Genomic DNA, 16322 nt, shown 5'->3' on the forward strand with positions numbered 1-16322 from the left:
CTCCCAATTCCTTACAAATACTAAACACTATGGCAAGGATATTGGACGGAAAACGTGCACTGTCTGCAGATGCTCGAGGCAGAGACCCATGTGCCAGACCCCACCCCACACTCTGAGGACCCGGCCGCCCATCAGGCTGAGGAGGGACCCAGAGGGGTAGTCCCGCAACAGTCCAGGGTGTACAGCGTAGCTGGTCGTTCAAACAGGTGGCAGGTAGCATGTGCCGCAGGAGGCTCCGCCTCAACAAGGTACAAGACCTGTGCCATGTCCTCACAGACATGGCACCTCATGGGTAGAGGCGGGCACCTGCTCCCGGTGGCCATCAAGGATACTGAAACTCTGAACCTTTACGCCTCAGGATCATTCCAGGGCTCGAGCGGGGATCTCGCAGGCCACGGCCCACAGGTGCATCCGACCGGTCACGGATGCCCTGCATGCCCGGCCGGAAAACTACATCATCTTTGACATGGACCAGGCCTAACAAAGATGCCCGGGCTGCAGGTTTCTCCACCATCTCCGGGATACCACATGTAACATGTCCAGGGGGTAATAGATGTCCTGCGCTCACCAGGCCATCTGGAGGCGTCCTATGTTAACCGTGTGACCACCGGTTGCAGATAATGCACGTGTCTACATGCTTCCCGGGATGTGTCGACGACAGTTACATCATGGGGCAGTCGGTCATTCCCAGCCTTTTCGAGGACCACCCCAGGATGGACGGCTGGCTATCAGAGGATAAGGGATATCCGCTGAGGACCTGGCTAATGATGCCCATACGGAGGCCAGTGACTGAAGCGGAGACCCGATACAACGCGGCCCATGCAGCCAGCCGGGCTGTGATCGAGTGGTACATCGGACTCCTCAAGATGTGGTTCCCATACCTCGACCTCTCCAGTGATGCACTCCAGTACATCCCCCGGAAGGTCGTCCACTTTGTGGTGGTCTGCTGTGTCCTCCACAACCTGGCACAGCAGTATGGTGATGGGCTGGACGTAGGTGGCCATCTTCGAGGTGACACCAGACCAGCAGGGGCTGGAGGACGAGACCGAGGACGAACCTGAGTCCCAGCTTGAGGCTGCAGGACCGGCGGCAGCGGCAAGGGTCTGGCAAGCCCAGAAGGCCAGGGAGGCCCTCATACTCGCCGGCTTCACTTAGGACTTGGCCTGGTCCATTGTCGCAAACTTACCCACCCATCAGTCCCATTTCCCACCCTCCCAGTGTATGTGTCACATCATTCCAGGGTGCTGGGATTGTGTCAGCACCATCAGTGGGTCACTGTCGAGGGCAGGGGGTTGATGATAACGTGCAGAGAGCTGAGTGCCAGTGCTCCTCAAACTATGCCATAGTCTGGCCCCGACTGTCCGCTGAGTGCTAACTCACACCCATCACCTGCACATGGTGTGCCCGGAGAGGGAGGGAGGGTGGAGGATGGATGCCTGGGAGATCGGTCAGAGTTCGGAGGTCAGCCCGCATTACGGAAGAAAGTGACAGAGACATTGAGCGGGAGTCTCCGACCCCCAGCCAAGCTGGAGAATCGCCTGGGGGTGGCATGAATCCCTACCCTGCTGGCTGCCAAATTCTCCGGCGCCGGGATTTTGGTGGGAGCGGGAATCGCGCCGCGCCAGTCGCCAGCTGCTGGCAGCGCCCCTCCCCCGGGCGGTTCTCCGGCCCGCAATGGGCCAAGCGGCCGCCCGGTTTAGGCCGGTCCCGCCGGCGTAAATTAGACCTGGTACTTACCGGTGGGACCTGGCTCTGCGGGCGGCCTCCGGGGTCCTCGGAGGGGTGCGGGAGAATCTGACCCCGGGGGGGTGCCCCCACCGATCCGCGGGCGGGCCAGTGCCGGGGGGGGCGCTCTTTCCCTCTGCACCAGCTGCTGTGGACCACCGCCATGGCCGGTGCGGAGACGAACCCTCCCTGCGTATACGCTGAGATGACACCAGCACACGCTGGCGCTCCCGCACATGTGGCGACACGCACCAGCCAGCCAAGCCCCTTCTGCGTTGGTTGGCGCAGCGACAACTCCGCCTGCGCCGGCCTAGCCCCGGAAGGTGCCGGAGGATTCCGCACCTTCTTGGCGGCCCGATGCCGGAGTGGTTCACGGCACCAGGACCGCCCGCCCCGCCGGGTAGGGGAGAATCCCGCCCATTATTCTGGTTGGGCGCAAGGGTGTTCAATGTGAAATACAATTCCCCACTCTCCCGATGGTTAGCGGGGGGCTGGCAAGCGCAGCGCCAGTGAATCGGCTGGTGAGCCTTCACTTGTGGTGAGAAGTCCATGAGGCTTCGTTAAGTGGATCAATTAACGTTGAATAGCGTTGCCAGCCTTGCAATCCCCGCTCGCTACAACACTAAGAAATCTTTTAGGAGAATCTTGCCCTGAGTGTCACAAGTAAAAGACTGTCCAGAGAATGTGTATACCAAAACGGTTTAACTTAGTTGGCTGGACAATTCGAGATGCAGAACGACACCAACAGCACGGGTTGAAATCCCATAGAAGCTGAGGTTGTTCATGAAGGCCCCGCTTTCTGAACATTGCCCCCTGGGACTGTGACAACATTTACATTCACAGCAAAACAAAATGCTGTCTGTTCGAAAAAGTCTGCTCCAGATTATGTGAGCAGTAAACTACTGGTACCAAACACTACATCCCATTTCTCTCCTGCCATAACTATACATTTGGACATAAATAAAATCACTGGGAGTTTATTTTAATAATTACTAGTTTGCAGTTCGACACATTTCACTAAATGCATTCACAACAATGGAATGTTTGTTTTTTTAAGTAAACCTCAAAATTAACTAACGCAATGTAGAACAACTATAATTATAATGGGCAGGATTTTCTAGCCATTCCGGCTGGCGGGATCGTCCAGTCCTACTGATGTCAAGCCACCGCTGCAGATTTCCGGACAATAGAGGGTGTGAACACAGGAAAACCAGTTGACAGCGGTGGGACTGGAAGATCTCGCTCCCGGCCAATGATTGGCCATCTCTGCTAAATAGGCCATGGTAACGGGGATCCCTATGTGAACTGTTTTGATAGGTCACTTTAAGGGGTGCATCAAACTCTATTATTCTGCAAGATCCAGGTGCAGAGTGCACCAAGCATATCAATTACTTGATACAAGACACCTGGAGTAAGGTGTAAGGTCCTCTGGTTACAACCAGGTGTGGCTCTTCTACCCTCTGCCACACAAATAGTTTCAGGGAAGTGGTTGCTAACTACAATTTGCACAAAACAATTGGCACTTTGATTTGACGTGTGGAGCCTGGTACACCTGGAGGCACCTGGGCTGGACCGAGGACTGGAGCGCGTGCCACATTGCGGCTGCCGATGGTCGTGTGTCACTGCCCCCTGCACGTGAGCGATGTGGATTAGATCAGTTGTTAAAAGCGGAGGCGGAAATCACGAGAAGTGCCAGGATTCATCCTTTCCTTTCATCTCCTGGTGGTATTAATGTATGGTGGTTGGAAGATTCTGTATGAACGTTACCTAGAATCATCTCAGTGATGACTGCTGGCTCAGGTCTCTGCTTGTATGGAGATAATGTCTAAAAGACAAATAGACAGCAGGTGGTGAATGTCCTGCAGTAATTCAACTCAGTGATCCTGATGGCAACTTGTGTGATCCACGATCAGCAAGAACCAAATATGTAGCACTCTTCCACACAGCCCCTATTCTTGTTTCAGACATTTTGATTTTTACTAGTGCGCGGTGGATTCTCTGATTCAAGAAGAAAAAGCATCTTGGGCGGAATTCTCCGCTCCCGCGTGGCATCGGGAAGGCCGTCGTGAACTCGGCCGAGTTTCACGACAGCCTCGGAGGCGGCTCCTCGCACCCTATTCATCCCCCCCCCCCCCCCTCCAAGGGGGCTTGGAGCGGCGCTCCGTAAATCTCGACCGCCAGGCCTTGACGCTTACGTCAAGGCGGCGCTCCGAGAATGATGCGACGGCGGCGCCTAAGTGATGTCAGCTGCGCATGCGCAGGTTGACCGACTCCAACCCGTGCATGCGCGGCTGACGTCATAACGGCTGCCGGCTCCAACCCGCGCATGCGCGGTTGCCGTCTTCCCCTCCGATGCCCCGCAAGATGTGGTGGCTTGATCTTGCGGGGGGGAGGAGGGGAAAGAGTGCGTCTCTTGGAGACGCCGGCCCGACAATCGGTGGGCACCGATCACGGGCCAGTCCTCTCCCGAGCACGGCCGTGGTGCTCACTCCCCTCTCCGCCTCCCACAAGCCACAAACCAAACTTTGGCGCCATGATCACGATGGCAGTGACCAGGTGTGGTTGCCGCCGTCGTGAACCGGTCGGGAACGTCAGGCTGCTTGGCGCATCCGGGCCGGAGAATTGCCGGTCGCCGTGAAAACGGCGAGCGGCGATTCATCCGAGTGGGGGGTGGGAGAATCGCGGGGGGTGCCAGGGCAGCGTGTCGTGAGTCGCCCGGCCCTCCCGCGATTCTCTCACCCGGCGTGGGGAGCGGAGAATCGCGCCCCTTGAATGCCGCACGGTAGACCCCAGGTTTGATTCCTGGCTTGGGTCACTGTCTGGCTGAGTCTGCACGTTCTCCCCGTGTCTACGTGGATTTCCTCCGGTGCTCCGGTTTCTTCCCACAGTCCAAAGATGTGCAGGTTAGGTGGATTGGCCATGCTAAATTGCCCCTTAATGTCCCAAATGTTAGGTTCCACTGCTTTAGAAATTCAAGAGATCGCTGTTATATTATTATGTTTTTCTTTAAAGTGATAGATTATCAGGATGCAAACTACTCAGAAGCATCTAACCAATGAAAAAATACAGAGTGAGAGTTGTACATCAGGGTCATTAACCCCCGTGTTAACCAATAATAATTTTAAAGGGTTAAAATTTTAATAGCAAACTGTCACACTTAAAAGTAACATTTGACCAACAAGGAAAGTATTAAGTCCAACAGACTCTCTGTGAAACTAAGACGGGTTTATGCCTCTTAAACATTACATACCCTGGCCGCTTTCAACTTCTCCCTCATTTTCTCTCGCATGGAATATTCAGCAAAGCTTGTTCTTGGGGTGGTCTCAGCAAGAGAAGGAAGAGCTGAAAGGGGTTAATTAACAATTTTTATTTTTTGAAAACAAGCATAAGTGGTTTAAATTGAATTCGAAGGCATCGTTCTTCAGCACAAAATTATTGTGCAAAGCACACAAAAACGATGAAACCAACAGAATTTGCCAGGTCTTATTCAAAATCAACAACTGGAAATGAATTCTGTAGATGAAAATTACTCATAATAAAATAATTACTTTTTGTTTCATGGATTGTTTTCAGGCAAAACACTTGAGAACGCGATTCTCCAGAAAGATTTCTACGTGTGGTAGCGAGCGGGAACTGCCGCGAGTTTCCTGATGCTCGGCCCAGTGAGGCAGGCAACGCAATACACTTAACGAGGCCCCAGGGCCATCATGCGGCAAATTAAGGCTCGCCAGCCGATTTGCGGGGACCACACTCGCCAGCCCCCCGCTAATAAGGTTGAGAAGCACTTTGACAGTTCCTGCACAGCTAACCCCACTCAGCATGCGGCCATGGTGTGTGGTCAACTGGATCGAAGGTTTGGAGACGCGGACCTGGTGAGGTTCCAAGGTGCGGTCAAGGCGACGAGGGATGTCCTGTTTCCAGAGGGTCTCGGAGGGTGAGCCACAGGGCAGTCTGTGCAGCCTGGGATGAAGTGGCAGTGGCCAGCATGACCAGGAGGATTGCTCTCCAGTGCACAAGGAGGTCAACGATCTACACCGGGCTACATGCATGGGTTGGCAGCCCCCCCCCCCCCCCCCCCCCCCCCCCCCGGAAACCTACCCACCCCCACACGACCAACCCCCCCCCCAACCCTCCATTTGCATCCCAACCCACCCTCAACCTCCTCCCTTCACCTCTTCCCTTCGCCACAACCCTCCCTCCACACCCCCTCATAAACCTTCCTTCACACCCCCCACCAATATGAACCACAAGAGTGGCTAACCATGCCCTCACCTTCTCCGCAGAGAAGCTGTCCCACAATCGTCAGAAGAGGGCCCAGACTGTCAGAGGGGTGTTAGACATAAGGGGCGGAATTCTCCTACCCCCCACAGGGTCGGGGAATCGCCCGGGGCCGGCGTAAATCCCGCCCCCGCCGTGGCCGGAATTCTCTGCCACCCGAAAATCAGCGGGAGCGGGAATCGCGCCCTGCCGATCGGCGTACCCCCCGTGGCAATTCTCCGGTCCGAAGTCCCGCCTCTGAGAGGTCAATCCCACCGATGTGGTTTCAACCACCTCTGGTGGCAGTGGGATTGGCGGCGCGAGCGGGCTCCCGGGGTCCAGGGGGAGGCGCAGGGCGATCGGACCCCAGGGGGTGCCCCCACGGTGGCCTGGCCCACGATTGGGGCCCAGCGATCGGCGGACGGGGCAGTGCCATGGGGGCACTCTTTTTCTTCCACCGCCGCCACGGCCTCCACCATGGCGGAGGCGGAAGAGAACCCCCCCCCCTACCGTGCATGCGCCGGTGGTGACGTCAGCGGCCGCTGATGCACCGGCGCATGCGCGAACCGGCAAAGGCCTTTCGGCCAGCCACGACGCCGGGTGTCAAAGGCCGTTGGCGCTGGTTTTGGCGCGTGTCGGCGTGGCGCCAACCACCCCAGTGCGGGCCTAGCCCCTAAAGCTGCGGAGAATTCCGCACCTTTGGGGAGGCCCGACGCCGGAGTGGTTGGCGCCACTCTGCTACGCCGGGACCCCCGCCCCGCCGGGCAGGGAGAATCCCGGCCAAGAATCCTCACCACTTTCAAGGAATAGGCCCTGGGAGTGACGAGGGTGGCCGAGGAAAGAGCGGTCACAAATGCGGAGGTCGGCACACGCCGCAGAGGACCTGTCAAATGTAAGTTGCACACTGACCCATCTCTCCCACTGACCACGTGTTCATTCTCCCGCAGGTCCTCTAGTCGATGGCCCATCTGGAGTGGCCCTCTGCCCTGCCTCCCATGAGACCACCTCAGAGGGGAACTCCAAGGTTGGCACAATCAAAGCGTCACAGCTGTCATTCCCACCCTCCACCAGCGTAGAGAAACGCACCTCGGTGGGCAACATTAGTGGACAGGCTCGGGGGCATAAGCTGCTGAGCACCACACTGCTGCTGATGCACATCAGGTGGAGGCAGGAATGTCCAGGCGAGATAGCAGTCGGAGGGCTGTTGGATCCCAGGCCCCAGCTGGATCCCAGCCTGCTGATGATCCTATGGAGCAGGCTAAACCAGAGTTGATGGGAGATGTTAGGGAGCGGCTGGGACATTCAGAGGGCGATGTCAGTGACACTCCAGCAGGTCCATGGCCGATTGGAGGAGTCCTAGAGGTTACGCGCACAGAAGATGTCGCCGGCAATGCGTGGCACCAAGGCCAACAGTACTAGGGTGATGATTGCAGTGGAGAGCCTGGTGTACAACATCAGCAGCATTAGTGGGAGGTGTCCAAAGCATGGCTCAGTTGGTGAAGACCATGGCTGAGAGCTTCGGCAGAATGTTCAACTTGCCGGGGGGGAAATGACCCAGCACCAGGCTGACCTTGACGAGATGCTGAGGGATATGTCCCGCTCTCAGATGGGAATGACCGAGGTGCTGTGGAACTTGTCTCAGACACAGGTGGGTATTGCCGAGACTCTGCAGAGCATGGCCCAGTCACTGTGGAGCATCGCCGAGGGTGTTGACACAATGGTGCAGACCATGGGGAATCATCAGGGCTGGCAGAGCCAGATGATTCAGGGACAGCCAGAGTTCAATCCAGCTGCCCACCTGTCCCAAGGTGAACCCCAGGGCCCTAAGGGTATCAAGCGGGAGGAGGGGGCGCAGGGTGGCAACCCGGACCCATCCTATGGACTGGTGACGGTGGGCACCAGCTCCCCCAAGTTCCACTCCTCTGCTGTGGCCGCATTTCACAGTCAGCACCCGGAACAGGACGGTACGGCTGTGCATGTGCCGTTGTCAAGTGCGCCGGAGCCCTCTGGCCTCAGGGCCCCCTAAGGATGCCCGCCAGGGTCATCGAAGGCCACAGGACGAGCTAAGCAGATGGCTGCCTCCACCTCTGATGTGTATCCTGGGGATACACCTAGATGTAGCAGTCGAGCAAGGAAGGACAAGCACGACGAAGATCACCCGGGCGTGGTGGGGTAAGGAGTGGAGTGTGCATGGTGGGGTGGTGTCGGGGATAGAGGGGCAACACCATCAGGAGAGTAGGGCAGTGGTGTACACTTTACGAAGAACATTCAAATACCCTCACCACAACTGGGACCACGCCCTTGAGAAAATCCAAAGGAAATTAAAAGATCCATCAGAAAGACAGCATTAAAGGTTTTTTGGTTGCATTCCCTTCAATAGCCTTCTTTCTGTGACCAGGTGCACTACAATTCAACAAGGAGACATAAAAGAAGGTTGTGTATACCATTGGTTAATGGAACAACATCTGGTATGGGAAAAAATTACTGTAACCTCAGCTGGCCAGTTTTATTTAGTGGGGACATCATATTTGTGACTTATTATCTCATCTTATCCAGGAATATTCCTTAACAATTTTGCTGACAGATTCTTTCATCTTCTGGCTTGCAACCTTTCCTTGCAAACAGCCAAACTAATTTTAACATTTTCCTGGATAAGCATTGATTTTTCCTTCAAAAGGTGGCTTCCACAAATAGGCTTCTTCACCATAAGTCTGAATTAGATCTATTTCTGCTCAATTCTATTAATTCAGTCCATAATAAATTAAGGCTTGCATTGATTTGGCACTTTTCATGACCTCAGGATATCTCAATGCGGTTCACAGCCAATGAAGTACTTTGTAAACATGGCAGCCAATTTGTACACAGTGCAGCCCCACAGAGGATTGGGCAAGGGATACATGTTGGCAGGACACTGGGGAAAACTCCCATTCTTCTTCAAAATAATACCAGGGGATCACCAATCTACTGACAATCATGAATTGCGGTCCACTTCATTGCTGGCAAATTATTCGTCAGGGTCTTTCCCAACTGATTTGTGCACCATCTCGACCAGGATTGACTGCCAGAGAATTGGTGAGGTTTCAGCGAAGGACAAGGACACACTTGTGTTTTCTGTTAGCTCCAGGAGAAATTACAAGAACTGAACATGTTTGTTCACAGTCCTTTGACACAGTCAGCTGTGAGGGCCTTTGGAAGGTAAAGGAGAAATGCAGTTGCCCAGAGAAATTCATCACATAGTTTGAATGCTCCATGGTAGTATGTACGCACGTGTGTTGCACGTTTTACTTGAGTGTTACGTGTTTTATTGGAATGTATTAACACGCCTCCGTTTAAAGGCCGTGTGCTTAACACTACTACAGCTCTGTGTATGTAATTCAGCTCAGGAGTCGCCAGGTGCCGTATCTAGACACCTCACAAGTATATCAAGGTCAGGTTCAAAGTAATAAATCTGTATACCGATTAGTAAGTTCAAACGATTGATATTTATTATAACAAATATAATAAATGCACATGCATACGCTAAAGAGACTAAGTTACTTCTAAACTAAACGACTAAAATACTTATCTAAACAGGAACAGGCAAGGTCAGGGAGCGAGGCCTTCGTCCCGTTCTTGGTCTGCAACTCTCAGGTATTAAAGGTCGTCAGGGTCTAGCAAGTCTGGATCACGTAGCGATCGTCGTGGTGACACTTACAGTTCGGTGGCTGGTGGCTCAACGGCTGGTGATGGAACTGGAGTCAGGATGCGATGTATCAGCAAGCGATGAAGACAGCAGAGAGCCGGAGCCAGAACAACAGACCGGACCATGTGCGGGGTCTACTTTTATAGGTCCCCCCCAAAGTCTGTGCCTCTTCGGGGCGGTCTCTACCTGCTGTATATCGATTGGGTCTTCTCCCAATCGATATTTTCCAAACCCCCCAATCTGAGGGTCGCTTCTCGATGGGTGGGGCGGTCTCTATGGCGCTTTGTGATGGATACTTATGGTGCCGTTTCGTCTGGGCGTCTACTCAAAGTATCCATTCATACCTAAATGTTTCTATTGTGTGGGCCTGGATCTGGATCACCTCATTACTATGCAAATCGTTGTTGCCATTTACACCTTTAGCTGAGATTCTGCACCTGGCCATAAACTGGTTTCTGTACGTGCAGAATGCTAATTAGCCTTCTGCAAACTGCTTGTCCTTGCTAAGACTGTTTTCTCCCTGCAGCCTTAGCAGTTCTCCATTTTGTAGCCCAGTGTCCATCTTAGGTGGCTACACGTGTCATGGACGATAGTGAGTCGTCTGACCCATTCCCAGTCACTAATGGAGTTAAAAAGGGCGACATGCTTGGCCAGCACTCTTCAGCATGTTTTCACCACCTTTCTCTCCAGTGCCGTCTATGATGGTGATCCTGGCATCATATATCACATGGATGGGAAGCTGTTCAATCCGAGATAAATGCCAGCAATAGCCAAGTCTCCAAGACCATACTTTGCAGTTCTGTGTACGCCAATAACTGCGCATGGCTACTGGTTACTGCTGGACATGAAAAGAAGCATGGACTTATTTTCCAATACATGGAACAATTTTGGCACCATGGTTAACACGAAGAGAAATGAAGCCATGTCCCAGACAGCTCCAGGAAAGACATATCTCAAGTCCAAGGGTTTAGTCCATGACTTGAATCGATGCGCAGTGGGTAAGTTCACTTATAGAACATAGAACAGTACAGCACAGAACAGGCCCTTCAGCCCTTGATGTTGTGCCGAACAATGATCACCCTACTCAAACCCATGTATCTACCCTATACCCGTAACCCAACAACCCCCCCCTTAACCTTACTTTTTTAGGACATTACGGGCAATTTAGCATGGCCAATCCACCTAACCCGCACATCTTTGGACTGTGGGAGGAAACCGGAGCACCCGGCGGAAACCCACGCACACACGGGGAGGACGTGCAGACTCCTTACAGACAGTGACCCAGCCGGGAATCGAATCTGGGACCCTGGAGCTGTGAAGCATTTATGCTAACCACCATGCTACCGTGCTGCACGGCGCCATGGATTAGCACTGCAGCCTCACGGCGCCGAGGTCCCAGGTTCGATCCTGGCTCTGGGTCACTGTCCGTGTGAAGTTTGCACATTCTCCCAGTGATAGTGTGGGTTTTGCCCCCACAGCCCAAAAATGTGCAAGCTACGTGGATTGGCCACATTAAATTGCCCCTTAATTGGAAAAAATGAATTGGGTACTCTAAATTTTTTTTTAATGTTCACTTATCTAGGCAGCACACTCTTTCGACCTGTCTATACTGATGTTGAGATGCAAAATTGCGCAAGTAAGTGTAGCCTCCGGCAGACTTTAAGCATCAGTTTGGGGACAAAGAGTAATCTGCCTACCAGCTGAAAGCCTCTAGAGCAATGGGCCTGCCCACTCTGTACTATGCATGTGAGACTTCGGCCAGAACTTTCCGGCTGGTCATGCCAATGAGATTTTCTCTTGCCACCAATGGGTTTCCCGGTGGCAAGAGGTGCATTCAACAGGAAACCCGATTGACAGTGACAGGACTAGAAGATCCCGCCACCGGCCAATGGCGAGTCACCACTCACTGCCACGACTTTCGTGGCAGGGTGCTCTGTAAATCACACCCTTGGACTGTGACCAGTGCCATGCCAAGAAGCCAGAATATTTAACCATTTCTACTGGCATAGATTAGAGCAATAAAATATTGAACATTGGTTGCTTTCAACTGTCATTATTTTATCACAACACTTTACTCAAACTAGCTACTCGTGAAGTTGAATTACAGCTCAAAAACATACAGTGATTGCTCGAGGCAGAAGAAAGTATGGAACATTTGTTACTTTTAGCTAAAAACAGCTTACTTCTATGCCGATGAGTAATTACATTCATTTCTTGTATGGATTCCTCAGGATGTAAACCAACGTCATCAATAAGCTATGAAGAAATAAATGAGTCAGTGCCAGCATTGACCACAAACACCTCACAATATAATAGCTTTTTTCAAAATGAGAGTTAATGGAAGCAGAAGTAGAAACAGAAATGAATTAAATGCACAAAAATAATATTCAAAATTAATTGACACCCCAGTTTGTAGATCTCAAATTTGCCAACCAATCAGCATTCTCTTCTCATGCAGTATAAACTGTTGTTTCTTTTACAATTGGTATTCTTGGAAATCTGCCCTGATGAGTGGCAACAGCATGTCTCTTTATTCAGCTTAAGTTCTGTACTGCCAAACGATTATCTCAAATTTAGTTTGTATCTTATTGTTTTCGTGTAGTTGATAGAGTTTAGTACAAATGCTTAAGAAAGAAAACAATGGGCACGATCCAATGGCCACGCTACGCCCAAAAAGCAATTCGCCATGGCACAGCGTGGCTGATAAAAGCCAGGATGTCCCGTTCCCGGGATCTACCTAGCTGGCAAAACCTCAGGGGATGTAACGCGATCTCGTGAGGCATTGCGATGTAAATCCAACCCACTATGGGTGGAGACACTTTGACAAATCTGCATATTAAAGCGAGATAGATAGTCTCACTTTCATGTGCAGATTCCCGAAGTTCCTGAGGCTTTGGAATTCATCCCCTCTGCCTTGAAAACCTTGGGCGAGCACCGATTGGTACTGGTCTCCACAAATGGGGACTGTAAGGAAAGGTACTCGTGGGGATCTCTCAGGGGTTCTGAGGCCTCCGGCTGCATGCCCTTTGGGCAGCTTGGTGCCCCAGCACTGCTGGTGCCACCTGGCTACCCTGGCAGTGCCAACTGGGCAGCACTGTGGCACAGTGGTTAGCACTGCTGCCTCACAGCGCCAGGGACACGGGTTCAATTCCGACTTCGGGTGACTACCTGTGTGGAGTTTATACATTCTCCCCGTGTCTGTTTGGGTTTCCTCCGGGTGCTCTGATTTCCTCCCACAGTCCAAAGATGTGCAGGATAGGTGGATTGGACATGAACAGGGATGTTCAGGGATGTCCAGGGATCTGTAGGTTAGGTTACGGGGTTGTTGGGATAGGGTGGAATGTTATTTCAGATGGTCGGTGCAGACCCGATGGGCTGAATGGCCTCCTTCTGCACGGTAAGGATTCTATGATTCCATGATCAGCCACGATCTGTTTGAATGGAGGAACCGGCCAAATGGCCTACTCCTGCTGCTATTTCCTCTGTCACCACGTTAATAACCCAGAAAGCTCTACTCAACACCAGCAGCTTAATTAGAAACTCGACACCAACGTCTGCCAGCAACCAAGTTTGAGCAATAATCATCTTGAGAATGCCAACCATATCCACAGAATAAATACAAGAAACAGTTACATCCAAGTGGATGAAAATGTTGCTAAATAGGTGAATGAGCATGGACAATTTCTTGGAACATTCCAAACCTCATGTCAGCACTTTAGCAGAAATTCCATGTGATTTGTTTAACACCTTTGCTTAAAATCAAGCAAAGCAACAGGCAGCCATTAAATTATCACTAAATTGCTAAGACAGAAATGCCAGGACTAAAAAATTAAATATCAACGTGTACGTTGATGCAGGGATAAACATACCATTTTTTTCCTTCTTTGTCTTTGGGCTTTCATGGTCCGTTTCAGATTCTCCACCTGTTCATCTTCATTCTTAATTTCCTGCACAAACCACAATGCAAATACAGTTCTTGCCAGTAAGTGGAGAAAGTAAAGGTAGCCAAAATTGAACTGCAATAAAAACAACTGAGATGAGCTCAAGGAGAACAAATGGGGGAAAATGTTCATTTTCACTGCATGGACAGTAATTTGGCAGAGTGGATCACTCACCATTATAGAACCTGCCGTGTTTTCATTCCAAGTTAGTACAAAAACAAGGACACCAAATTAGAAGAAGGTAGATTTTAGAATGATGAGGAGTGAGCTAGCTGAGGTGAAGTTAAAGGAGCACAGAACTATGGACCAATTAATATATATTTTTGAAGTACATAAGGCTTGCAGGCCCCTGCGGCTGGTTTTCCCGCAGTAGGTGCGTCAGGCCATTGACTGCCAGCAGGGCCTTCTGGATCTCCCCCCCCACCCCGGGGAATCTGCTGTAAGGAGTCAACATCGGCAGGACTGGAAGATCCCACTGGCAGGAGGGGCCAGAAAACCCCGCCCACAGAATATATACTCATTACAAAAGGAGATTACTTTGAGCTTCAGGATGCCATTGACAAATTGAAGGTTTGGAAACAAACTAAAATTGGAGAAGAGGGCAGATGTGTCCTACATGCGAAATAAACTTTTTTTTAAATATTTCTTTCCAATTACGGGGCAATTTAGCATGGCCAGTCCACCTACCCTGCACATCTTTGGGTTGTGCGGGAGAGACCCACGCAGACACAGGGAGACTGTGCAAACTCCACACGTTGAGTGACCCCGAGCCGGGATCAAATCCGGGTTCTCGGTGCCGTGATGCAGCAGTGCTAACCACTGCGCCACCGTGCCGCCCCTCATGTGAAATAAACTTGAGAGGAAACAAGAAAATGAGGAAAGAAGGTAAGAGAGGGGCAAAGAAAACAAGGAGGGTGCATGAGGTCAGAATTATATAAAATATTCGAAAAACATCAAGGAAACTTATATCAAGAGGAAGATGGCATTTAAATTGAATTGGAAACCTGAGGGGAGAGGATAACGAGTTAGTCAAAGGTAAATGAAATTTGTTTTATAAATTTAGTGTACCCAATTAATTTTTTCCAATTAAGGGACAATTTAGCATGGCCAATCCACCTACCCTGCACATCTTTTGGGTTGTGGGGGCGAAACCCACACAAACACGGGGAGAATGTGCAAACTCCACACGGACAGTGACCCAGAGCCGGGATAGAACCTGGGACCTCAGCACGGTGAGGCTGCAGGGCTAACCCACTGCGCCACCGTGCTGCCCCAAAGGTAAATGAAAATTGACTGGGATATTTAACAAGCACTTTGCAATTGGCATTGACTAAAGCGAAGGCTATGAGGAAGGGGGTAAATCCTGAACTGGTTAAAACAAGAAAGGAAGGCATTAAGAAGATTGTAAAGATAAAGAGGGCCAAAATGCCAGAACATGACAGGTTACATCCAATGATCTTGAAGGAAATAGGATAAGAAATCAGAAGGAGCCGTACAGATTATACTGAATAAGTCTTTCGAGAGCAGCCAATGTAATACCAAAATGTGAATCAGAACCAGAGTTAATTTCTCATCTAAATTTGCAGTCATTAATTAATGATGAAATTACCAAGTATTTGCATGAAGATAAAATAATGAGAAGCAGCCAACATGAACTTCAGAAAGGAAGACCAGGAGCGGAATTCTCCGACCCCCCGCAGGGTTGGGGAATCACCCGGGGCCTTCGTAAATCCTGCCCCCGCCGTGGCCGGAATTCTCCGCCACCCGGGAATCGACGGGGGCGGGAGTCGTGCCCCGCCGGTCAGCGGGCTCCCCGCACCGGTCGGCGGGCCCCCCATGGCGATTCTCTGGCCGGCGATGGGCTGAAGTCCCGCCGCTGTCAGGCCTCTCCCGGCGACGTGGTTTAAACCACCTCTGGTGGCAGCGGGAGCAGGCGGCGGGAGCGGGCCCCGGGGTCCTGGGGGGGCGCGGGGCGATCGGACCACGGGGGTTGCCCCAATGGTGGCCTGGTCCACGATCGGGGCCCACCGATCGGCGGGCGGGCCTGTGCCGTGGGGGCACTCTTTTTCTTCCGCCGCCACCACGGCCTTCACCATGGTGGAGGCAGAAGAGACCCCCTCCACCGCGCATGCGCTGGTGGTGACGTCAGCGGCCGTTGACGCTCCGGAACATGTGCGGACTCATGCCAACCGGCGAAGGCCTTTCGGCCAGTCCCGACGCCGGTCAGCGCGGCGCCAAAGGCCGTTGCCGCCAGTCGGCGGAGTGGGAGCCACTCCGAGGCGGGCTTAGCCCCTAAAGGTGGTTGGAGAGGCCCGACGCCGGAGTGGTTGGCACCACTCTGCTACGCTGGGACCCCCGCCCCGCCGGGTAGGGGAGAATACCGCCCCAGTTAAAAAACCGGAAACAAACGTTTGGGAAAAAAAGCAGGGATGGATTAATGTACAAGCTTATGGTGCCATGCCTGAGCCCCAAGTCAAATGTGCGGACACCAGTAAAACCCACAAAAATATAGAAAACCTGTCCATAACTTGGAAAGGTCTGGGTGACATGTACAGTGAATCGAGGTATATATTATGTGGCACAACAGAGGAGAATATTGGAGAGGATAAAGAGATACAAAATTAGGGAAAAATAAAAGGGAAAGAGTAACAAATTGGATTAAAAAGTAGCTGGAAGTAACTATTTTCTAAGTTTAGTTTGTGCTGGGATGGGGGGGT

At 51.9% G+C, this 16322-nt stretch overlaps 1 protein-coding gene across 6 annotated transcripts in view; it reads right to left on the reverse strand.

The window, feature by feature from the left end:
- Positions 1–16322, reverse strand: part of cc2d2a (coiled-coil and C2 domain containing 2A) — a 233414-nt gene that overhangs the window by 197495 nt on the left and 19597 nt on the right. For all 6 annotated transcript variants that reach the window (XM_038791604.1, XM_038791608.1, XM_038791605.1 and 3 more), the window contains exons 5-7: positions 13534–13611; positions 11848–11920; positions 4976–5067 (exon numbers count right to left, since the gene is read on the reverse strand). In XM_038791604.1, the coding sequence (XP_038647532.1) occupies positions 4976–5067; positions 11848–11920; positions 13534–13611 (243 nt within the window). The remainder of the gene's footprint in view (positions 1–4975; positions 5068–11847; positions 11921–13533; positions 13612–16322) is intronic.

This window comes from Scyliorhinus canicula, chromosome 3 (assembly GCF_902713615.1).
Source record: "Scyliorhinus canicula chromosome 3, sScyCan1.1, whole genome shotgun sequence".
Taxonomy (NCBI): domain Eukaryota; kingdom Metazoa; phylum Chordata; class Chondrichthyes; order Carcharhiniformes; family Scyliorhinidae; genus Scyliorhinus; species Scyliorhinus canicula.